General features: G+C 44.7%; 1 protein-coding gene across 3 annotated transcripts in view; it reads right to left on the bottom strand.

Moving 5' to 3' along the window:
* Positions 1-874: 874 nt before the first annotated feature.
* Positions 875-24,878, bottom strand: part of DPYSL2 (dihydropyrimidinase like 2) — a 377,715-nt gene continuing 353,711 nt past the window's right edge. For all 3 annotated transcript variants that reach the window (XM_069214158.1, XM_069214159.1, XM_069214161.1), the window contains 3 exons: positions 19,161-19,340; positions 18,107-18,272; positions 875-4,519 (listed from right to left, as the gene is read on the bottom strand). In XM_069214158.1, coding sequence (XP_069070259.1) covers positions 4,428-4,519; positions 18,107-18,272; positions 19,161-19,340 — 438 coding nt within the window. In that variant the 3' untranslated portion in view covers positions 875-4,427. The remainder of the gene's footprint in view (positions 4,520-18,106; positions 18,273-19,160; positions 19,341-24,878) is intronic.

The raw sequence follows: 24,878 nt of genomic DNA, 5'->3' as shown, positions 1-24,878 counted from the left end.
TTAGGAGGCAGCATTTATTGAAAAGACTGTAATCTACAATAAAATATATGAGCTGCAATTATTAAGGCAAAGAGTTCAAGATTAGGATTGTTACGATCAGTGAGAAGAAAATAAACAACCCAAGCATATTGGAATAAACATGTGGAAAGGATCATACCTAAGACCTAGCTTCTAACAAGAGGATAGTGGTGATAGCCCAATCTGTCCGTACTTAGTCCATGAGAGGAGCACCCACCCCCATTACCTTAGAAGATGGATCTGCCCACCATCTCCTTGGCTGGTTGTAGAGAAAGGGCTGAGGTAAGCAGTTAATGGCTTACAGAGTGTATGGGTATCCTGGCCATAATTAACTCCCTCCTTTTCCTTGGTGTGTATGATGTTTTTATAAGAAGCACGTTTAGGCTCTGTGAAATAGGCCTGACATGGGCATGAGCCTAAGTGTCAGACTATTTACATAGTCTTGTGTCAACAATATTAGATGGATTATCATGTACTGTTCTTGTCAGACTTGGGCAGAAGTACATAGCGAAACGTAGTGCACAAAAATAACGCTTTCGCAGAATCAAGGATGATTAGGAAAAAGAAAACATCCCCACTGAAAAGCAGGCTAAACTAAAATGAACAGATGAAATTAGAGCATACATCTGGGTAAAAAGGCACAGGCAACAGGCCTAAGCTAAGCTAAAATATGTGTGCCCAAGCAGGGTGTGAAAATGAACCCACAACAGGTTCATATTCTTGGAGAAATCAATAAAGATTTATTCAAAGTATGTGAATCTATAATAAATATAGGTAATAAACATTCTCCTAGACCACAAGCAAATTGACACCATACAGTCTTCCTCCTCAATGTAAAAAGAGGCACATCCACACATTGTGAAACAACATTTTTCTTTTATTAGAGGGTCCCGTGGCAGTTAAAACACAACTCTTTAGGGAAGGGAACACAAGACTTCATTTTACCATAATTCATTTGCAAGTATAACAGTGGTCAAAAACCATTAATGTCTTTGCCTACATACATTTACTGGGATTTAGTTCTTTACATCCTTCACTCATTACTCACAATAACATATCCAAGGGGTTGAATAAAAACAATGAGAGAAAACAAAAACAGCAAGAAGAAGAAAATCCTACATCTTTTTAGAGCATCAAGTCACCGCAGTTAATTTATTCCAAGTCGCTTTTCCCATAGCATTTACATGACATTCATCAACGGACACACAAAGCGAGCCAATAGAGAACATGCTTACACAGCCTGCAAAATTCTTAACCATTTCTTTCCACAAAAATATAACAGAAGCCATTACAAGTGTGGTGCATCAAAAGGAAGACTTAAGTGAATACTTAAGAGCTGCAGTGATTCCAACAAGACCAACCTATCTGCTTTTCACAAGGCTACTTCCCATCCCATATCAGGTTGCCATCATAATGTGGTCCAAATAATGGTCAGTGGGTTTAGTAGCTGTGAGGACTTTTTTTTCATAATTCTTTAAATGTAACATTTAACAAAATGCAAAAACAGTAACAAAACTAAACAGAAAAATTGTTGGGAAACAACCTATGCCGACCAATTGTTACTTTATAAAAGCAAATCTGGCTTTCGCATCATGCAAATACAAACATTTCCTCTAAACAAACACACTAAGAACAAAGAAATAAACTTAAATTACATGACATAAGAGTACACAATAAGTTAGAAAACAAGTGATGAGAAATAATGAATACTTGCGGCAAGGAGGCAAACAAACCTCTTATGCTGGATAGCGAAGCATTGTTATGAAAATGTTGAGACACAGATGGCAGACATCAACCCTAAAGCAAAAAATGACTGAGCTCCATAACAAGCTAATATGCTAACAAAGCCAGAGAAATGGTCTCTGGATGCCAATATAGCACAATACACTTTGCAATGACCAATCCCATTTTTAAGAATGATGCTCTGATGAGTGTCCAGGAGAAAATATTCAATGTTGAGTTCTAAGGTGCCTCACTGGCAGATACCTGTGATATTGGAACAATGTTATTACTGCACAAGTAAAACAGAAGAGATGATTTCTTGTGCTTGCCCTTAATGATGACTAAGCTCTAGAACAACTAAGCATTGTGCGTACATTCCCTTTGGTTCAGTCACACAGCCTAGCATGCTGACACTGTTCGAGTATTAGGGTTACTTCACCTGAGAAAGAATGGTGTTTGGCAGAGAGGGTAAGTAGCACTTCATGGACTTTTACTAATCTTTCTATATTTCGAATAATTGTTTGTGTCTATATTTTATCCCTGGTTGTGCAGCAGAGTAATCTAGCTATAAGGCAACCTGCAAGAGCTCCTGTTAGGTCAGCAGCCAATCAAAGTATCACTTTTACCCAAATGCTTTTTTCTGCCTTTTTCGTGGTTTCAACCAAGATATGTGCATAATCATGTTCTCCAGTGCACACATAAGCTGATTAGGACGCAAAATAATTAATCAGAACGATATGGCCCGTCAAAATTCGATAGGTGCTATACTGGGCCTCTTGCTGAAGCAGTATCACCTTTCCAACATTTGACCTTCCCTTTGTTATCCTAAAGTCCCTTCCGGTACAAATGCACACTACAACTACACAAGTTACCATGCCAGTAGTAACTGCCTCAGAACGAACTTAAGGTCCCAAATTACTTATGAGGCTTGGATACAGCTGACGTGCCATTAGTTTTTACTACCAGCTCAAAGCAGTATTCAGACATCTCAAACTTCCAGTAGAGAAAGCCATGCATTAGAATGTCATGGCGTTGATTTCCGCCTCAGTACACTAATAGCATTCAAATGGCCCTCAATCAGTTTGACCCTAAAACGAATATGACAAAATCTGAGATGATGTGCGCATCCAGCAAAACCAACTCACTGGAAGGTGAAGGCAAACTGATGCTGCACTAAAGGTGTCCCATTGCCATGAAAGATGCAAGCATCACTTCTCCGGGCCTTAGTGAAAACCATTATTAATGGTACAGTATTCTAAAACAGGACAAATAAGTATATGTGGAGTGAATTTCTTGCAATTATCCAGCCCCTTTTCTAGAAGGACATTCCTCTAGAAAATTTCTTGTCCAGCGAGGATTTCTTCTACAGTCTTTTCTATTGCTGTAAACCACCAAGAACTCACTTGCCTTTTTGCATGTACAAGTCAATTTCTTCGGTTCATTGTGTCAATCTGGCTCTCCCTCTCTTTTCTGGAACAGACCATTACTGATAAGGTAAACACGTGGCACGACTAACTAAATCTCAACTGGCAATCATTATGCAAACAAAACAACTGGTGACTTATTTATCTAGTCTGCAAATGTGTGCGAGTTTAAGTGAACTAATAATCGAATGATCATAATTTAGGAGGTGCAGTAGTCATTTCCCTACATGCGGCCTGAATGGCATGTCCCTCCCAGAGTACTGCAGTAATATACCACCTGGAAAAATACGTATTCCATTGAGCTTGCGGAATGCCAGCCTACAAATGACACTTAAGCAAGTGCGCTTTAAGTTACAAAGTATCTCACTTATGCTACCCAATAAATGAAAGCTAGGCCAACAAAAAGAGGGAAAGGGTGCAACTATGTTGTTGAGTGGCATTTTAAAGGACAGGAAAAGAGGGGGAAAAATGGAGAAAAATAAATATACTGATGAGTGCGTTTGAAACTGAGCTGAAATACCGAGCCGTGCGCAGTGCCAATATACGTAAAAGCAAAGAAGAGTCACATTAGCTGTCATCCATATTATGCTATCTCCTCCCTCTTCAACAGGGCACAAGAATCACAATCTTCTCATGGCTGACGTGATGGCGCTAGCATTGCATGAGAAATGCCAGGAACAGAGCCCTTTATTCACAAAACATTTGAAAGAAAAAATTGAATCAATGACCCTACTTCAAGCAAAATTGTAGGAACAAATATCACTGGTACGATGACACACTCAAAAGAGGTCACCAGCTGCTCTTTTTCTGGAGGGATTACAACCATAAATGATTTTTTTTACAAGTTAATATGTAAAAAGATGTCCAGTTTAAAACCTGCTATAAATTACTTGGGAGAATTCTGTGTTGTAAAATGATTAAAAACATTAAAAAAGCAGCTCCAGGGATATTCACTTCACCCTTCCTTTGATAAAAGAAAGATGTTACAACAACAGGGATTACTTATGTTAAACACTGTCTTTATTTGTCTGCATGCCCAGGTAGTCAGACTAGGTGTTTATATAATTGAATATTTGAGTAGATCGGTGCAGGGGGTCTGATCTGATTTGTGTTGGTCTATGTGTGTGAGCTTGGTACCACCTCACACTGCCCACAGTAACTGTCACAGGCTCTAAAAAACAAAATAAAAAAATGACAGGGTCCTCCTGAAGTGATCACCCCCACATCCCTCTCTCCCCAGTCTGGCCTGGCAAGTACTGGAGCTTAGCCCAAGCTGGTGATGTTGGCACGGCCACCTGGTGGCGCCACAATGCGCTGGGTGGTGCGGCGTGGAATGTTATCGTCAACCTGAGCACCTGGAGAGAGGAAAGAAAAAAAACAGGGGTTGTAAACAATGCATGCAGGAAACAACAAGCATTTGCAATGTAATGGGTCTCGCGTTTGTTCGAGTTAAAGCTACTGGCGTTGTAAATTCCTAACTGGACTTTTCTTGCCACATAAATTGAAAAGAAAAAACCAGTTGACATAAGCAAGCCCATTCAAAGCGCAAAAACCATCATGTGCATGAGCGCGAAGGAGAGACACAAAAGGAAAAAGAAGTTCGCTCACAGTCAGACGTTTCGGCAAACTTGCAATTATCCATGTAACAGTGTCGGTGTCCAAGGCGGTAACAAAACTGCCCCAAGGAGGGACAAACGTAAAGCATTTACCAATGATAAAGGATTTTCGAAAGGCAACCCCATGAACAAGTGATAGTGATGGGCATGTGCCGGGTGTCGTTAAAAGCCCACAGATAGATTATAACAGGCCAGAGCACTTGCGCGTTCAACCTAAAAATGGACTATCCCACATAACATTAAATTCATCACAGACTACTAGCAGTGAATATAATTGAGACATTTGCTGGCTATTATTGGAAGTCTGCCAGACAGTGTTACACAATAAGAGAAATGAGGGAGACTGGTTATCTGTGAAAGGTGTCCAAAGGTCACCAGGATGGGCAGCTGGAGGAAGGCAGATCTGTGTGACATGAGGGAGAGGAGCTTAAGCTCAGTGGAACCCGAGGATCTCGGTGTAAATAGAGTAGAAAGAGAGGTGTGGTGCCCAAGCTCACTGGGACTATGGAACTATGCATGATAAGGGTAGATGGAGGGTGGGAGCAAGGAGTTCTAAGGTTCAATGGAGAGAGCAAAGACAGGCATATGGGTTAGAGTGCGAACAGCAGGAAGGAAGAGCTATCCAGGTTCAACATTGCAAAGAAAGCTCTATATGAGGAGGGGAGTGGACATGTACTGCAACCTAATATGTGCGTGTGTCTGTGTAAGAGGTTCTCAATCTCAACAGGTGTAAGAGTGCAAGGAAGGTGGCGGGGAGGTGCATAGTCTTAAAAAAGAGTTGTGTATGTTCATGGTAGTGAGAAGATTCCTGCCTTAAAGGGGGCAGTGAAGGATAGAGTTGGAAAATGGTGAAGCATGAGCTCAGCTGATGGAGAAATGACAGCTTGGTGTGAGAAAATTAAGAGTGGACAAGAAGGAAGGATGGTGGTTATGTTGCAGAGTAGTGTCTTTGCCTGACCAGGTTGCACCCAAACAGTTTGAGTTTTGATGGGTGTGTCAGGTCAAATGGAACATCTGGTATGCTGGCACTGTGGTATTGTGTTTTGCAGTCTGGACAAATGTTGAAGTGGAATATCATAAAAACCCTCCACAAACATAGTGAGAACTGCCACTATTGATGTTGGACTGGTACAATCAGTGCAGAATGGTACAGTGATTTACTTGGAAGGTGGATAAGTGCCAACAGATCGCTTACAACAAAGTTTCAGAGAACTTGGCTGAATTTTGTACTTGAATCTGCTATCCAGACAGAAGCTTCTGACCTTAGACCATAACTTAGTCTAAAGATGCCTCACCAGCCAAACGGCGTAACACAGATCAGGGGCAGAATGGAGGCATCAGACTAAGGCAAGAAGAGAATGTGGGAAGGATCCTGAATATGAGGAGTTTATACAGATAGTAAAGACACCGGGAGCAGGAAATTTCAAAGGATCATAAGAATGGGAACCAGTGGAAAAAAAGCCTAGTGAGGGGCATTGGTGGGGAATAGATTGCAGGGCATGAAACTGGAGGAGAAGAGAGAAAGGACAGTGATGGTTGGATAGACACAGAAATGGGGAAAGAGACATAGATGAGAGTCTGAAGGCTGCACAAAGACTAGCAACAGGTAAGGAAGCAGAACAGAGGAGCGGCAAGCGAAGAAGGGAGGCCAGGAAGGTGCAGGAAAATTATCTAGAGATGGGAAAAGATGAATCATGGGTGTCTCATGAAAGCAGGACCAAAGCTATTGATAAGAATTTGTAAATGCTGAAGAGAAAAGAATGATTGTGAGGCCGCATACAGGAAGAAGTGAAATGATATTTGGCATAGGTTGAGAAGTCAAATCGGATATGGCAAAGAAGAGAGAATGAAGGAGACCAAAGAAGGCACTTTGAACATTGATTGCAAGATTGTAATAATGTTTAGACGGCCTGACAGACTCAAAAGCGAACAAAACCACAGTTTTAACAAGTATAACTGAAATAAATGGGGAAGCTCTTTTGCTATTTACAGACACTTCAGAATCTTTGGTATAAAGTAGATAAATTTGATGACTATCAGCATAAACTATGAAGCATTTTATGGTAGAGGTCCCAAATGACTACTGTAAGAAATCATATCCTGGCTCCTATTGACTAACAGGACAAGCAACTCAAAAGGTTGACCTTCCTCCTTGTGCTGCCAAAAGCACTTAGGATCTTACTACTCTAGAACATCAGAACCATACAAGAGCACAAACATTTTCAGCATAACAATGACAACCTAGTTCTTATTTTACCACTTGAAGTAGTTCACTGACACAAATGTGACACTCCTCTACATTAGCACACACTCATTTTCAACGAGCTCACAACTACCTCAATCCCTTATCCCACTAACTTGGACACCCCCTTACATAGACAGCAAGCCCCAGGCAACACACAGCTAAAAACCTACACTATTAAGGCACAAAACATACCATATATCCATAAAAACCTCTGATACATAAGAAATGCTAATCTGGACTGCATTCTACCAAATAAAAGACAGGTCCACTGCCTTCATTTAGCTAATTCGCTGCAATGCAGCTCCTTCCTATTAAAATAGTTCAGTGGAATACGGCATCCAATATTGAGACGGAGTAAACTGAAAATTACATGTTAGAATCCTAAAGAGGGTACACAGCCCCCATTCTTCCAGACCTGATCAAACGAGAGCCATGCACTTGGCTAATAACAACACTTGATATGAAGTGGTGCGAGAGTTGGCTAGAAGGTGCTATGAATCACGCATTTATGCACATAATTCATCATGTAAAAGCTGGCAACAGAAACATTTGCAGCTTCTTCCTTCCCCTGACAAAGCATGCCAGAGTGACTGATGAGACATATCAAGAGGAATTGTCCAGTATTTCTGTTGTTCTGGCTACCAGGAGCTTTGATACTAACTTAAAGAAATGCTTCAGAAATGCAAAAAAGCAAAAGATTTGGAGTGCCTTGTTCAGGACTGAGCAGAGGCAACCCAGTCCCCTTTAAGTGGTCTTCTAAGCAAGCGGTGAAACTCCCTTTTCTGTCCAGTTAGCCAAACACTGGAACTTTATTTCTGACCAAATATTAAAAGTCGACACCTGTCTCTAATTCCTGGAAAACATTAAATGTTGTGGCTCTTCCCAATACTTGAACCATAAAACTTAGAGTATAATCTCCGTGTACAAAAGGATAAGTAATATGTGTAGCCGTGCCTATACTCACACTCTCTGCAAGACCACATGATTAATTACTGCTACACAGGCTGCACTTTGCTTTGAGAACATTACTAAAACTCACCTACGTCAACCAACAACTCCAACAGGGGACATACTTAATTGGAAAACGTTTCAACAATACACCCTGAATTTCTCCAGGTACCAATGCCAACTGGAGGAGCTTAGCAGACTTGTAAGAGGTATGCAGAGCTTTGCAAAAGTGACAATACAATACTACTAAATACTTGTGAATCTGCCCATGAGGGCAACCAGGGTTTCTTGCGGGCTGCTATCCACTGCAGCCAACCGACGGGTGTGTCAAATGATGGAGACGACACTACCATCTGCCACACTGGACACTCACTATTCCTACTGAACGCACACCTGACTTGCATCCTCACACTTACGACTCCTACCGAGGTATAAATTGGACCGGAGAACTAGTCTGCATTCCATCAAATGGGCCAGGGGGTGGGGTTCTCTGACCTTATCACATGCTTAATGTTCCGGCTAATAGGGGCTTGGGAATGACATTCATGATCCATAGCCTCACAGGACCAGTCGCCTCGGTCGATCGTGGCTCTCACTGAGAAGGGTGAAGAACCTAAATCAATTTTTTTCATTCCCATATGTTGTTCTTCAGCAGCACCCCATTCAATAAAATCTCGAGTCCAGCAAGAGACTGAAAGGCACCGGGAGCTCATCCAACCAATGGCCACCCTGCGTTTGGCCAATACCAAGGCCAATTGTGTGAGTTTGTATGGGATATTCCTACCCCGTGGCCTCCTCACCACTCCAAGAAGGCATGTCACAGGCGATACTTCTAGCACCAGTCCTGTTACCTCCTCTACCCTACCAACTACCTCCCGCCAGTATTGGTGCACCATCTGACAGGACCATGCCAAGTGGAGAAAAGAAGCATCCAACAGGCCACATCTAGGACAACTCGTCCCCCCTTGCTGGGTCAATCTTATTGAGACGGTCAAGTGTGATGTATGTTCTGTGCACCAAGGTGAAGTGTAATAGTTTGAACCTGTTGTTACAGGACACCGTATGCACCAGTTATAACGCCATTTCCCAATCCGCATCCTCCATAGATTCTCCAAATTTACACTCCCATGCCCTGACGCGCAACAGTCTTAGGACTTGGTCGATCCTCCCGAAAAGCCTTATAAAACAGTGTGATTATATGGGTCTCCTCACCCCAATTCAATAGTCCATTCAACACCCACAATGCAGAGGGGCCAACGGCAACCCACACCAGATCTCCCTAGCCACACTTTCCATTTTGGCATATTGCAAGAACTGACCTGGGCCCAGTCCAAACGTTTCCCGAGCATCCAGGAATGAGATAAACTCTCCTTTGGGGTATAAATCTCTCCCCACTTCACAAACTCCAAGCCTCCAGCCTTCCATTGACATTAAGGTATCCATATCCCTGAAGGGGGCAAAGTCCCAGATCTTTAATTCTCTATCAAACAGGGCACATTTGAGTACTTTCTTGACCGCCTGCTCCCAAATCCAGGCAGTGGTTCTAACCAGATATGGTACGTCTGACTCAGACCGGCCGTCCGACATCAGTAGATTCACCAACGTCTTCCCACCCAACAATCCTACAAAACAGTCTCTTCTCCCAGTTGTCCGATTCAGTCATTCACTTTGCAGCATGCTGTAGACGCGCCGCATAGCAATAATATCTAATGTTCGAGATTGCCAATCCTCCCTCTTCCAACTCCCTCTGCAGGGTCAACAGTGCCACCCTTCTACCAGCCCATACTAACAAAATCAGCAAGCTGTCCAGTCGATTAAAAAGTTGAGCAAGCAGTGGGAACAGCCAGTTCTGAACCAGATAAAGACACCTTGGCAAAAATACCATCTTGGCTACAGCCGCCCTCCCATTACTAAGAGAGGTAGTCTATTCCAAAACAGTACCGAACCGTCAAGACCAGACACCACTCATTCCACTTTATGGTTTTCACAGGCTGCCAGAGTGTGAATTACCCAAAATCTAAAGCTTTCAAGCTCCCAATGAATCCTCACCCTTGGTAGCCCTCCTAGGGGGCACCACAGAGAGAACCCAACGGGAACAGGAGTGACTTTTTCCTATTTACTTGAAGACCAGACACAGCTCCAAAAGCCTCCAAGAGCTGCAACAACGTAGGCACCGAAACACCGGGTACACGAAGATACACCAGCACATCACCCCCATTTAAAGAGACAATATGTGTGTTCTGCTCCACCCGGATAACCCAAGGTTCCGGCTCCTCCCGGATCCAGATCGCCAACAGCTTCACAGCCAAGGCAAAGAGAACAGGAGAAAGCAGACAACCCTGCCTAGTTCCCCTGAAATCTCCCAAGCTTCTGAGAGCTCCCCTACCCCCCACTCGAACACGTGTAAAGGGTGCTGTATATAGCAGCTTCACCCACACACAAAATTGTGGGCCAAACCCCATACCCCACAGCACCACTAGTAGACAGCCCCATTCCACAGTGTCAAAGGCCTTCTCCAGGTCCAATGACACTAGCACTAGTACATCGTTCCCCACCCACAGTTTCATGCAGCACGTGTCAGGTGACATAAATTATTGGTCGTACTATGGCCCGGAATAAAACCACATTGATCTTCATGCAGCAACCTCCTTATCACTCCACTAAGCCTAGTGGCCAATATTTTGCATAGGATCTATCTTCACATCACTATTCAACATAGTAAGCAGGCGGCAAGAGGAGGGATCACCAGGATCCCCCCCAGGTTTAAGCATCAAACAGACAATGCCTTGGCGCATGGTTTCCGGCAGGATACCACGCTGTTGCGCCTCTTCAAACACCACCAACAATTTCTCCCGCAGGAGTAGGGGAAACGCTTGATGTAGCTCAATCGGGAACCCGTCACCTCCCAGCGACCTAGATTTCATCATTGCCTCCACCACCTCGCTCACTTCCTCATGCATTCTCAAGAGCCTCCCTACACTCGGGCTCCAAACGCGGAAGCCGCATAAGCTGTAGAAATCCTGTCAACTCATCATCCGGGGTTACCGTACCAGCCCGCGATACTCGCTGCAGATGCTCCACCAATACCTTAATTATATCCTTGCGCTCGTCTCATCTTTGGCATTCCTAATATACAATATGGGGGGATTCTCCACGTCTCATTTTAGGATCCACACCAATAATTTGCTTGATTTGTCCCTCTCCCTATGCAAGTATTGTCTATATGCTCTAAGTGCTACCTTGCTTAATATGTCCCAGAACTTGTTCACCATTTTGTACAGCCAGAGCTGTTCCCTCTCAGTCTCCCATGTAAGTGTTGTCTGACACTGCAAATCAGTCAACTTGTTCTCCCACTCAGTAAGTTCTTGCTCCATTTGTTTACGCACCCCACATGCAGTACCGATGCACACCCCTCTCACAACCACCTTCAGTGCATCCCACTCCGTACCTCTAGAATCTGTAGAGGACCAGTTTAGGTCCAAATAGTCCTTGATAGCCATTGCCACCTTATCACGACACCCAGCATCCAGAAAACACACAGGCATCCTCCAACTACCTGTTAGCTCAGTATTATCAGGTCCCCACCGCAGCTGCATCAATACAGGTGTATGATCAGATAGAAAACTACCCAGATAACTAATGTCCAAAGTCTGCAAGGAGTTGAGGCCACCCAAGAGAAACCGACCCGGCTGACTATGTGTTGTGCGTCTTAGAATGACATGTATACCCCCTGCCATCCGGATGTAGTACCCACCATGCATCCCATAGCCCTAAATTGTGCATTACCTCCGCAAGCGATCTCGTCATCAGTGGTTTGGTCCCCAGTCTAGGTGGGAGAGGATCCTTTTCACCATCCATGATACAGTTATAATCGCCCGGCCGCATAAGAGGTGCATCCATCCCATCCCCTATAATCTCAGGGATACCATCATAAAAGGAGTGATCATCCACATTAGGTGCATACATATTCAGTATGGTGTGGGGCTCCCCATCTAAAGAGCCTTGCACAAGCACATATCTCCCCTCAACATCTCCCTCACTGTATACATGAATGAAGGGGACTTGCCCTCTGCATCCTCCAATCTGACTTCCAACCGTGGAATTAACCTGAACCATCTGTTTGCGCAGAGTGCCCACCTGGGGCTGCAGCTCCACTATGGAACCCTCCGCAACTTTGACCTTCTCAGAGACCTTCCTGAGATCCGCCCACAGGAGATTGACCTCCACTGCCACCATCTCATTTTTCCCCTCGAGGGTCACCCTGGAGCCCTTTATAGCTGCAAGAAGTTCAGCTTGCGAAGGCTCCCCAGTGGTCGCGGGCGCACTCACGCATCCTTGGGGGCCCCCCAGATCGTGTCTGGAGCTGCGGCAGAGGCACTGGCGTGGTGTATTGTTCAATGGTATTCCCCTGCGATGCTGCCGACTGACGGTGCCATCCCATACCTCAACCGGCAGGGGACCACGCGGCATCCGCACCACAAGTAACCAAGATGGGGAGCAGAAGTACCTGACAGATGCAACATCCCTCAGAATGTCAGGAGTTGTCGCTAGGCTGTGCACTGCATCAGACGTGTGGCGCTTTTGTCGCAGACAAGCAGCCCCGGGGTCAATATGTCCATCCTCCCCTAGAGTCCCAAGCAGCAAGTCCAAAACTGTCGTACCGGACAGGCACACAACTGGGCTACGAACGCTTTGTTAGCCAGCCGAGCCACCGCCCAGAAGTCCGCAGCCCAACCGTGCAGGCAGCACCACAGACTGTCCAGCAGCTTCAAGCTGCTCCTTCACTACCCCCACGCTGCTGATCCAATGCCTGTCACCAGGCCCTTGCTCCCATCCGTCCACCGGAGCTGACAGGCGGGCCCAGCCAGGGCGCTCCACAGGCGCTCGAGCACACAGGCCCACTCCAGCACCAGGCTGCACCACCTCGGCGATCGGATCTGCCCACGCCGCGGAACTGCGATTCAACTGCACCAGCAGGTCTGGAATCCCTTCACTGGGGGGGCCGACCACCCGCCTTATATGCCAGCCTGACTGTGGCACACCCGAAGGGGCGGCTGCGCGCTCGCGTCCTCCTCCTGCGGCCCGGCTCCCTTCGCCCGATCTGCTCTACCCCAGAGCTGTGGACCAGAACCCCTAAAAGAGGCACGAGGGCATCTACAAGGTCCGGGCACCTTTCCCTGTAATGGGGTGGGGGGGTGTGGGGACCTGTGACCGCAAGCACCCCATGATAAATGCAGGATTAGTCAATTATCCATGTTACCAGCAAAAGTGCAGTTCTCCACGTAACAGGTTCGATGTCATGCAAAGTGCTCGACTACTGCCCAGAGAAGTAGCCCAGAAAGCATACGGAAAGCATGCAGCCCTGCATGTTTTCAGTAGTTGTCCGGTGCGCTCACGGAGGACTAAACACTGGAAAAGCCATGACTTATGCATGCCTTTCACTAAAGCTCGAACCTAAAAAGGGCACTTGCAGATCTCTGTGATGGTAATTTGCAACAAAACTGAGAGGAAGAAACTTATTTTCGTAGAATATGTCAAATGCACAAACATCTCCTGCTCAGCAAATTTCTAACACAGCAATCAAGTGCCTTGTTTTTTTTAAATATTTACATATTCCCCCATGCTCCTCAAACAGAGATTTTGTACAACGGTTCCATATGCCTGCAGCTAGAGCTCAGAAAAAACAAAACAATATTTGAGATAAATAATGACAAACAAGACAATATAGAACAGGAAAACCTACTTTAATGAACACTATGGAATTGAGATACATGGGTAAAGATGGTGTGCTGTGAAAATACATAGCCAATGGGTGTTGTGGGAAGAGGACTGCAAGTTGATGGACTTGGGATTGAATATGGTATGTCTCCGGTATTTTAGTTTTGTGTGTGGGAGTGGTCAAGAGCACAAAATATCTGAATTAAATGGAGGCATAGTTGTTTAAGAGTTAAGCGGTGCCAATGAATTTACAAAAGGGCACTGAAGATTGTTAACGCATAATAAATGTGTGAGGCTAAAGGCATGAAACCCATCAATAGATGCGAACATGAGAATGAACAACTTATATACAAAATGCCAGCTGAAGACACGTAGAGGTGAAAGTGGATTTATAAAGTTTAATATGATATCGGTGGAAAATGAGAACAATTTAAAGGGATGGATGTGGTAAAAATGTGGCCATGAGAAAGTCATTTTGGCATACTGGAATATAAGATAAAGAATAGTTATGTGGGTGGTTAGCAGGTGGAGATAGTGTAGTGCATATATATAGATGCCATTTATATATTTATTTATTGAAGGTTACTACGGTAAAATCGCCATAAACACCACTGAACTAAGCCAAGTAAGCAGCATAGTGAACAAAAGCAAAAGTTTACAATTCATATGGGGTAGAGAGACGTATGTAGGAGAAGAACTAAGAAATTCTGTAGTCTGTAATCAGAACTCTAAGAAGTGTGAGTTAGGTCTTTTTGGAAGTAAGTCGGATTGTACCTTTTGTTTTTGAGTATGCAATTCCAAAGACTCAATGGTTGACAAGAATGCTTTATCAGTGTCAATTTACTTGTTCACACCTTGAGTTCCTGCCAAATAACAGAGGTTGGGCTGTGAATAAGAAACAACAGTAAGCAAAATATCTGGTAGAGACATATTCCAGTTGCAGATTCCTTACTGCCCACACATCCTCCCCGCTTGCAAACTGATTTCTAGGGACAGGGATTCCCCTTTCAGGTCCTTAGCTCTGGCACACCAATCTCAGTGTTCTTAGCGGCTCTGCGCTGGTGTGTAAAGTCGTTAAATGAAACTGACATCGCTGTGCGAAGGCAGCATCTATATACTACTCCCGACGTCTTCACGGTGACTACGATGCCTGCGGAGTTCACTGACGCCACCTACTGGCGTACAAGGGTGTTGACCGAAGAAAAATCTCTGGATCCAGTCTGACACCTGGGGAAAATTCTAAGTTAAGGAATCTGCAACTAGAATATGTCTCTACCAGATATTTCGTTACCAAAGGTAAGTAACTTGTACATCTGATAGAGACTTCTAGTTGCAGATTCCTCACCTTAGAATAGATACCAAAGCAATGCCATCCTCGGAGGTGGGCTGCGAACCAAGATCATACCAGGAAGTCCTGCAGGACCGAGCGACCAAAGTAGCCGTCCCGACGGACCTGACTGTCCAGGCAGTAGTGTTTAGCAAACATGTGCAGGGACATCCATGTAGCTGCCTGACAGATATCCAGGACAGGAGTTCCGCATGCTAAGGCAGTGGAAGCAGCAGTTGCTCTGGTGGAATGAGTACGCAAGCCCTCTGGGGGTTGCTTCTTGGCCAAAGCGCAGCACATTTTGATGCAAAGAAGCACCCATTGAGAGAAGGTAGGCCTTTGCACCGCCTTCCCTTTTTTCACAACCACATACCCAACAAACAGTTGATCGTCCACCCGGAAATCTTTAGTACGATTAGGATAGAACGCCTACACTCTTTTTGGGTCCGGATGGTGGAGTCTCTCCTCCTCATGAGAAGGATGTGGGGGTGCGTAGAAAGTAGGCAGGGAGATGGACTGACCTACATGAAAGGCGTAACCACGTTGAGAAGGAAGGAAGCCTTACTGCGCAACACCACTTTGTCAGGGTGCACAGACAAGTATGGAGAAACCCCATAGGGCTTGAAGCTCACTCACCCTGCGAGCAGAGGTGACAGCAACAAGAAAGACATTTTTGAAGGTGAGGAGCCATAGGAAAAAGGGTCTGAATCCTACCTGGGGTGAATAGGTTCAATCGAAGACAAAGGTAGCATCGGCCAACGCCGCTCCGAGTCGTCGGGGATAAGGACTGGGTCGACGTCGATAGTGGGCACTACCAATGTCGGGAGCATCGGCAATCAACCTGGTGCCAGAGAAGGTCTCAAGGGTGCGACCCGTGCGGGTGCGGATCCATGAGCAGATCCGGAGGTGACCTCGGTGGCTGGAGCCGCGGAACCCGAAGGCCCCTCAACCGAACCCCGTGGGCCCAAAGGCGCTGTAACGGGGTTGGTCCACCCAAAAATTAGGCACATGGCCTCATAGAACTCTTTAAGCTGGGGGGGGTCGTTCCGGCAAACTCAGGGAAGCGCAGAGCTGACCCAGACGAAGGCTCTGAGGATGGAGGCCTTGAGTGTCGCCGCTCTTCCAGCATCGCGTCAGTCAAGCGTAGGGGCAAAGTCGGAGACAATGGGACCTCTTCAAATTCTTCTTCTTCTTACCTGTACCTGAAGATTTAGAAGAAGACAAGTGGTGATGGCTCTGCGAACACTCTCAAGACCTTCCTCTTGATCAAGACCGTGACTTACGTGGAATAGAGTGCCAGGCCACCATTAGCTTTAGGGACCGCTCCCTCAAAGCCTTCAGGTGCATGGCCTGGCACTCTGAGCACAACTTCGGGTCGTGGTCGCGTTTGAGACACCACAGACAAACCCAATGAGGATCCGTCACAGACATTGTGCGGGGACAGTCCTCGCACGGCTTGAAACTAGTCTTCGGGGACATCCCCAACGTACCAAAAGTCTCACGAAATCTCAACACAACAGTCAAAGTCAGTCAAAAACAGACCAGGGTACCTCCTCTCCGGATCAGCATGTGGCGCAGAAAGAAAAGAATGAATGATGTCGTCACTGCACGAAGGCAGTGTCTATATACTACTCCCGACGTCATCACAGCGACTACTACGCAAACGAAGCTCGGAGTCGACCGATGCATCTACCAACGCGCAAGGGTTTTGCTCGAAGAAAAATCTCCAGATCCAGTTTGATGCCTGGGTATAATTCTAAGGTAAGGAATCTGTAACTAGAAGTCTATATCAGATTGTGCGATGTAAGTAGCCAGGTGTGATGAGAAGTGAGGTTGTAAGAACCCTGGTGGGCATCAAAAGCACTGATCAAACATACAAAGCTGGAAACCCACTCTTTTCAAGGGTTTTCAGATCACCATGCATTTCATTATGTGGTACCAGCTCGTCACTGGGTGACCGACTCAACTGCATGGAAGGAAAAGGGCAAGCCTCAAGAATTTGGTTGAACATAGTGGCTGCTGTGTCAAAGTGCTATTTTAGATGGCTCCAGGAAAACTATAATTGTAATTTCAACTGAACAAACAAATTGTATTGTTGGTGGGCAGCACAATGAGGAAGTTTGCATATGCTTGGATAGCCTAGATATACATTTCAAAAAGTAGATATCTGATGTCAAGGAATACTTTGGAAAATTCCAGCAAGTGTCCTACTCCATTCCCCCTTTAACTCATTTGTTAGTGCATTGAGATGAGAATCTTGCCATGTTGATGGTGAACTCAAAGATCTGATGAGGTCCTCAAAGAAGTCTTTGGACCACTTTGACTAATGAAAGGTATGGTTAGGGGACCTCTGCCCAAAAAATTAGGAGCAGCATTCTATGTTCTGAATGCAATTAGAAGCTCTGCACAATTTACGTAGGGAAGTCGATGGGACATGCTTAAAATAATGAGGAATACACTGTGCGTTTTTAGTCTAAAAGAATCACACCTAATTCTAGATCATGAAATAAGGCACAAACATTACAGTCTGAGTGAAGAAAAGAAAATGTGGGCCGCGATTTAACAGTGAGAGACTGAACTCAATGCTATGAACCTATTTTTCAATGCCAGAGGCTTGTTTGTCAAAGGCTTTCCAAATTGGTTTCTCCATTGTGACACAAGTTAAAACCGCTTGTTCCCCATTTTCCAATTAAGAAGTTATCATGCTTTTAGGTCTATTTAAACTATTTGGAAATCATTGCGTATTCTTGATAACACTGTTTATATATAATTCAATGTCGTCCTTATCCTCCCATTGTTGTACAGCCTTTTAATTCCCTTCCTGCATACGTCTCAACTCAAGTGAATGCCTCTATTTTGCTTTCATTCTTTTTTTGACAAACACAGTAAATTTATGAGCCAATAATAAAACAGAATCTATGAATATGAAGGGTATACAGTAGAGATGGACAAAGTATTCACATGAAGTACACGTAAATGGTTTGTGTCAACCTCTGGCATGTATTTTAATACTTAACATATTAGTTATTTCCATCTTACATGATCATGGTGACTATAAATTTCCAAGCATCATGTACACAAAACGTACCAGACAAGCTGAATCCAGACTGATGGAGGTTCCGGACAGGCTGCACTGGCTGTTTAGCGGGAGAGGTCTTAGCAGAGGTTGCAGGAGTAACCGCTTTTGGAGTCACTGATACTTCACAAACAGGGCCATCATAGAGACCACGTGGGACACCCCTCAGCTCAGCAAGCTGGAAGACAGAGTATTTCACATCCTTATGACTGTAGCTAGGGACCAAAGTAAACAATGTAATTTGCTCTTATTGTGATGTATCAAGATCAGCATGGAGCCTTCTAAGGGGTAGCTCTTGTTTAGAATGAAACAGACATTGATACTTTGATACTCAGACCAACTGGGGTAGAGAGTGAACATGTTACCATACAAGTAACCAGCAGTGGATTAAGGATATTACAGGAGATTAGGGCTACGGCAAACAGCAATTAAAGAATGGTTAGAGAGTTATGCATGGCACTAACAGTGCAGACATTCTGGACTAAAAAAGGTGTCCTCAGTTAGTCGGAAGGAAAATAAAATTTAAATTACCAGGACATATCAGTGTAACGTGGATAAAATATAAACTTGATACAAAACGGCAAAAACTAAATTCACACTGTACTTTCTATTTTTCAGTCAGTAAACCATGAACTTCAACAGAATCCCATTGCTTACTATTTGCTCACAAATTATTAGAGGGCTATTCATCAAGCCAATAGCACAACAAGAGTATGTGGGGAAGATTATGGCTTAAACATTCTCAAAGAGTCTGATAGATGACTCATTACCAATTTGATACAAAAGTGCATAAGAAAAATGTACAATGTTTTCTCAGGGTTCACCAACATGTACCTACTATTCATTTTTTGTTTGTGAATTAATCTCTGTGTGTCCTAATTTGTGGCTCTGTGCAACTTCCATGGGTGGTTAACAGACGAGTAAACACTTAAATGTCAGGCATTCGTTGCAAAAACATACACAAAAGTAGCAGGGAGAGAGGAGTGGTAAGGTTCAATTTAGCTATTTGTAAGTAGTGGGAGGCACTGAGAAGAAAATGCAAACGTGAAAGGAGAAAAACACCTACCCTGCTCCTGGCCTTGATTCGCTTGTAAACAAAGTCTGGGAATGGTTTCCTAGGGATGTAACGTCCAGAGCCCTCTGTCACATGAAGGTTTCCATCCTCCAGTACGATCTTCCCCTGACTGATCACTACCAGTGGACAGCCACGGCATTCCAGGCCTTCAAAGATATTGTACTCCACCAACTAGGACAGAAGAGATCATCAGATGTTACAATCTAGTCAACTGAAAACTAAGGATGTAAAACATTTTGCAGGCAAGGTATCGTGAAGTAGGTGAACTTCCCAATTTTACAAAGTTGAGACTTCTAGGCCTCTGCCAAAGCATCTTTAGCAGTTGGAATTTCCCAGAAAAAAAGTTTTTGCATGTGAATTTAAGGAAATATGTTTCTTGGGGAGAATTCAATAACAGAAAGGAATATGTTACTTACTCTGTAAGCATCTGATCGTGGCATGTAGTGCTGTAAATTCACATGTTCTGCATACTCCTACCATGAAGTGTTGGGTATGGAGCTGTGCAAGCTGTTTTTCTTCGAAGAAGTGTTTCGAGTCACGAGGTCGAGTGACTCCTCGGTGATAATGCACATGGGCATCAACTCAATTTTTAGATTGTTTTGCCACAGGTGGGTGAGAAAGGAGTGCAGAGTATGTGTAAATAATGTGATGACAATGCTACATATAAATAGTGAATACAGAAAATGGAAAAAATTGCAATGGTCACTGGTCTTCAGGGAGGAGGGGTGGGTGCATGTGAATCTACAACACTACATGCCACTAACATGCTTAAAGGCTAAGTAACATATTCCGTTCAATGTCATGTATGGCTGTAGATACACATGCTCTGCATAGACTGTAAAGCAGCCCCCCTCAAAAACTGTGGCTAATCTGTGGGAGTTGCAGTTGTTTGGAAAATGGTATGTATCACTGCCTGTCTTACACTGGCTTGTTGACGAGCTAATACACCCACACAATAATATTTGGTATAAGTGTGCGGTGCGGACCATGGTACTGCTTTACATAGGTCAGCAATGGGAATGTTTACAAAAACGGGCCTGGATGCTCCTTTTTTCTGAGTACAGTGTGCTCTGGAAGGAACAAGTAAAGGTCTTTTCACCTTAACAAAACAAGTCTGTATGCATTACACTATCCATCTGGCTATGCCAGATTTGGACATAAGGTTGCCTTTGTGTGGAGGTGGAAAAAATCAATAAAATGTTGCTTAGGGTTTCTGGAGGTTTTAGTCCTATTAGTATAGAAAATGGGTGCTCTTTTAACATCTAGTGTATGAAGAGCTCTTTATGCAACAGAATTTGGTTGTGTGAAAAAAACGGACAATTCAATTGACTGATTGAGATGGATTTCAGATATCATTTAAGGGAGAAATTTAGGGTGAGTACGAAGAACCACTCTATGCATTTGGAAAAAAAGGTTCTTCCTAGGTTAAAGCCTGGAACTCACTAACACGTCTCAGTAAAGGGATAGTAACTAAAAATGCCACTTTCCAAGAGAGAAATTGAAGAGGGCATGATTGCATGAGTCCCAAAGGGGGACCCATGAGTTTTGTAAGGATGATACTGAGGTTCCAGAAAGGCGCGGTTGGAACTCATGGTGGAACAGCTCTTTTGAGCCCCTCCATGAAGGGTTTGTTGACTGGGATCTTAAACAGAGAAAGGTGTTGTCTATTTTGGAGTCCGGCAACCACTGATGCGAGATGTAACCTTATAGATGTGAACTCTAAACCAGTATTTTTTAAAGTGAAGTAGGCAACAGAGGATGTTGGGTACCACTGCTGTGCAATTTGTTCTGAATGACAGTAGCAGATAAAACTTTTCCACTTTGTTGCATAGAAAGCTCTAGCGGTGGGTCTACGTGCTTCTTTAAGAAAGTTCTTGCATTCTGGTGGTAAGTCAAGGTAACCAAACTCTATAACCAATTTGCTGAGGTGAGAGTTTGGATATCTGGGTGACTGATTTGTTTGTGGTTCTGAGTGAGAAGGATTGGCCTAGAGGGGAGGTTCTTGTGTGGAACCACAAAGACGTCAAGCAGTGTTGTGAACTAGGACTGACAAGCCCATGTGGGAGCTACGAGGATCATCGTTAGAGAAGTTTGCCTGAGCTTCCGAACCACAAATGGAAGAAAAGGGAGAGGTGGGAACACATAAGCAAATATCACTGGCCAATTTATCAATAGTGCGTTACCCTTGGATTGTGGGTTTGGGAACCTGGAGGCGGAGTTTGGGCATTTTATCTTTTCTGGGGTTGCGAGCAGATCTATTTGAAGGAACCTCCACCTGTGGAAATATAGAAGGAGGACTTGTGGGTGGAATTCCCATTTGTGGGCTTGCTGGTGCATCCTGCTGAGCAGGTCTGCAAAACTGTTGTCTGCTCCCAGAAGGAATTCTGCTAACAGATGGATTCTGTGTTGTAGAGACCAATACCAGATGGTCTGATAAGTGCGAGAGCTGTGGAGACTGTGCCCCTCCCCCTGTTGTTGTACGTAATACATGGCTGTCATATTGTCTGTCTGGACTAGGACACCCCTACAAGTCTGGTGCAGTAGGAATGCTTTCAATGCTCGGTGAACAGCTTAAACCTCTAGGTAGCTGATATGGAGAGATCCATGCCTTGCATCCCAGAGGTACTGTACTGTGAGGTCCTCTAGGTGTGCACAGCATCCTGTCTGTGATGCGTCCACTGAGAGTGATGTGAGAAACGGGGTAGAGAAAAGGCTGCCCATTGAACAGGTTGGTGGGGTTCCACCATTACAGAGAGCAGCGAGTGTGGCGGTCTATCAACACTAGATCCTCCAACTGACCCTGTGTGTGAAACCACTGCCAAGCTAGATACTCCTGTAACAGACACATGTATAATTGTGCATATGGAACTATGGCAATGCAAGAATCCATCATTCCTAAAAGAAGCATGGCCATCCTCACTGTGAATTGCTGGTTTATTTGAAACTGGGGCGGTATTGCCTGAAAGTTTTGGATTCATGCAGGACTCGGGTAGGCTAATCCCAGCTGTGTGTTTAGGATTGCCCTTAAATATGTCTGAACTTGCAACGGGTGCAGGTGAGACTATGATAGTAAACCCTACGCTGTGGAGAAGATCTATTGTTGTCCGAGTGAGTGCTAGCGCTGATGACGAGTGTTGGCTTTGGAAACCTAATCGTCCAGATAAGCGAATATGTAAATACTTTGTCTGCGTAAATGGGCTGCTACCACTGCTAGGCATTTGGTGAACATTCAGAGTCCAGTGGTGACCCCGAATGGGAGAACTCTGAATTGGTAATGTTTGCCTGCTATGACAAAACTTAGGTACTTGGGATGAGCTGGGTGTATTGGTATGTAGAAGAAAATGTCCTTTAGGTCTAGTGTTGACAAAGTCGCCTTGTTGAAGAAGTGGAGTGACGTCCTTTGAGGTGACCATGTGGAAATTCTCTATTAGAATGTATTTGTTCAAGGGTGTTGGAAATGGCCTCTCTGCAGAGTCACCCCCAAACTTCTTGCCTCCCTCCTCTCCTTTTTCTGATCTCATTTTTGCTGGCTTTAGGACTCTGGTCACTTTACCACTGCTAACCAGTGCTAAAGTGCATTTGCTCTCTCCCTAAAAACATGGTAACATTGGCTCATACCCAATTGGCATATTTAATTAACTTGTAAGTCCCTGGTAAAGTGCACTACATGTGTCCAGGGCCTGTAAATTGAATGCTACTAGTGGGCCTGCAACACTGATTGTGCCACCCACATAAGTAGCCCCATAATCACATCTCAGGCCTGCCATTGCAAGGCTTTTGGGAGTAGTTTCACTGCCACTTCGACCTGGCATTTAAAAGTACTTGCCAAGCCTGAAACTCCCCTTTTTCTCACATTAGTCACCCTTAAAGTAGGCCCTAGCCAACCTATAGGGCAGTGTGCCATAGGTAAAGGGCAGGACACATACAATAGTGTTTTATGTATCCTGGTAGTGGAACACTCCTAAATGTGTTTTCCACTACTGTGAGGCCTGTTCCTTTCATAGGCTAGCATTAGGTCTGCCCTCATATACTGTTTGCGTGGTAGACTCTGGTCAGAAAGGGCTAAACAGGTCATATTTAGTATAGCCAGAATAGAATGGTAATAGAAAATCCTGCCTATTGGTAAGGTTGGATTTTATATTACTTTTTTAGAAATGTCACTTTTAGAAAGTGAGCATTTCTCTGCACTAAGGATTTTAGTGATCTGTGTCTTACAGCCTGTTTCCAATCTACGTCTGGGCTGGGCTGGTTGACAGCTCCCTTGTGCATTCCACCCAGACAGCCACAAACACAGGATGCTCAGTCGCACCTGCACACATCTGCATGTTGAATGGGTCTTGGTGGGCTGGGAGGGTGGAGGGCCTGACACTGACATTTCAAAAGCTAGTGGCCTGCCCTCACACAATGGACTGCCAAACCCCCTACTGGGACCCTGGCAGACAGACCTGTACTGAAAGGGGACCATGTGCACTTCAAAACCACTCAGACATCTCCACCACTTTAAAAGGCATTTTTGGATATATAAACTGGGTCCCTGACCCCACCAAATCAGGCACTTCTGGACCTGAATCTGCAACCTGTCAAAAGGAACTGACTGGCTGCCCAAATGACTCACCTGGATTTCTTTGCTGTGAAGGACTGCTGCCCTGCTGCCTTGCTGGCCTCTGACTTTGCTGAGAAGTGCTCTCCAAGGGCTTGGAGTGAGCTTGCCTCCTGTTTTCTAAAGTCTCAGGGCCAAAAAGACTTCATCTCTTCAAGGAAATTCCTTGTGGGGCGAAAATCGCAGTACAGCCTGCTGGAAACGACGCATAGCCTGCCTTGTGATGAGAAAAACTCTGCACAGGCGAACCAGAATGACGCAGCCAGACTTCCCGAGTGAAGAATTGACGCAGCGACTGCACTGTGACAAGAAATTAGATGCAGAGCCCTATCGGATTGGCGCACAGCTGAGCCGGAACGACGCAGCCCGACTTCCTGAGTGAAGAATCGACGCAGCGCCTGCAGTGAGACAGAAAATTTGACGCATTGCCATACCAGATTGACTCAACGCCAGTGACCTCGTCCCGCATGCCTAGGATTTCCTTTGTCCCTGGGCATCAATAAGATCCCCGCATCGCAGTGAGGAACCAAGACTGCGTGCCTGAAATCGACGCAAAGCCCCTTGCATTGTGCATAGTCTGTGGCGCGTCGGGAAATCAGAGGCACACCATATTTTTCCATGCATCTCCACCTCTGTGGTCTCCATGCATGTTATTTTTGACGCAAAGCAGGTACTTTGTGCACACAAGAGACAACTGTTGAGTTCTAAGATTTAAGACTCTTTTTTTATCTTGCAAAAGTGTTCTCAACTTGTGCTTATTGAATCTTAACCGTTTCAACCTTAATTTAACCAGACAAATATCTTATATTTTCTAAACCTGTGTGGTGTATTTTTGTGGTGTTTTCACTGTGTTATTGTATGATTTATTGCACAAATACTATACTAAGCTAAGCCTGGCTGCTCAGTGCCAAGTTACCAGAGGGAGGATGGGCACAGGATAGTTTGCATTGTGTGCGACTTACCCTGACTAAGATTGTGGTCCCTATTTGGACAAAGGAGAATACCTCTGGCAACTAGAGACCCCATTTCTAACATTGGTGATCAGTGGTGAGGATAGGATTTGTTTGTGCAGTAACATACAATAGCTACGTGTTCACTACCTACCCACA

The sequence above is a fragment of the Pleurodeles waltl genome, chromosome 11 (assembly GCF_031143425.1).
Source record: "Pleurodeles waltl isolate 20211129_DDA chromosome 11, aPleWal1.hap1.20221129, whole genome shotgun sequence".
Taxonomy (NCBI): domain Eukaryota; kingdom Metazoa; phylum Chordata; class Amphibia; order Caudata; family Salamandridae; genus Pleurodeles; species Pleurodeles waltl.
This window is presented reverse-complemented; position numbering and strand designations above follow the sequence as displayed.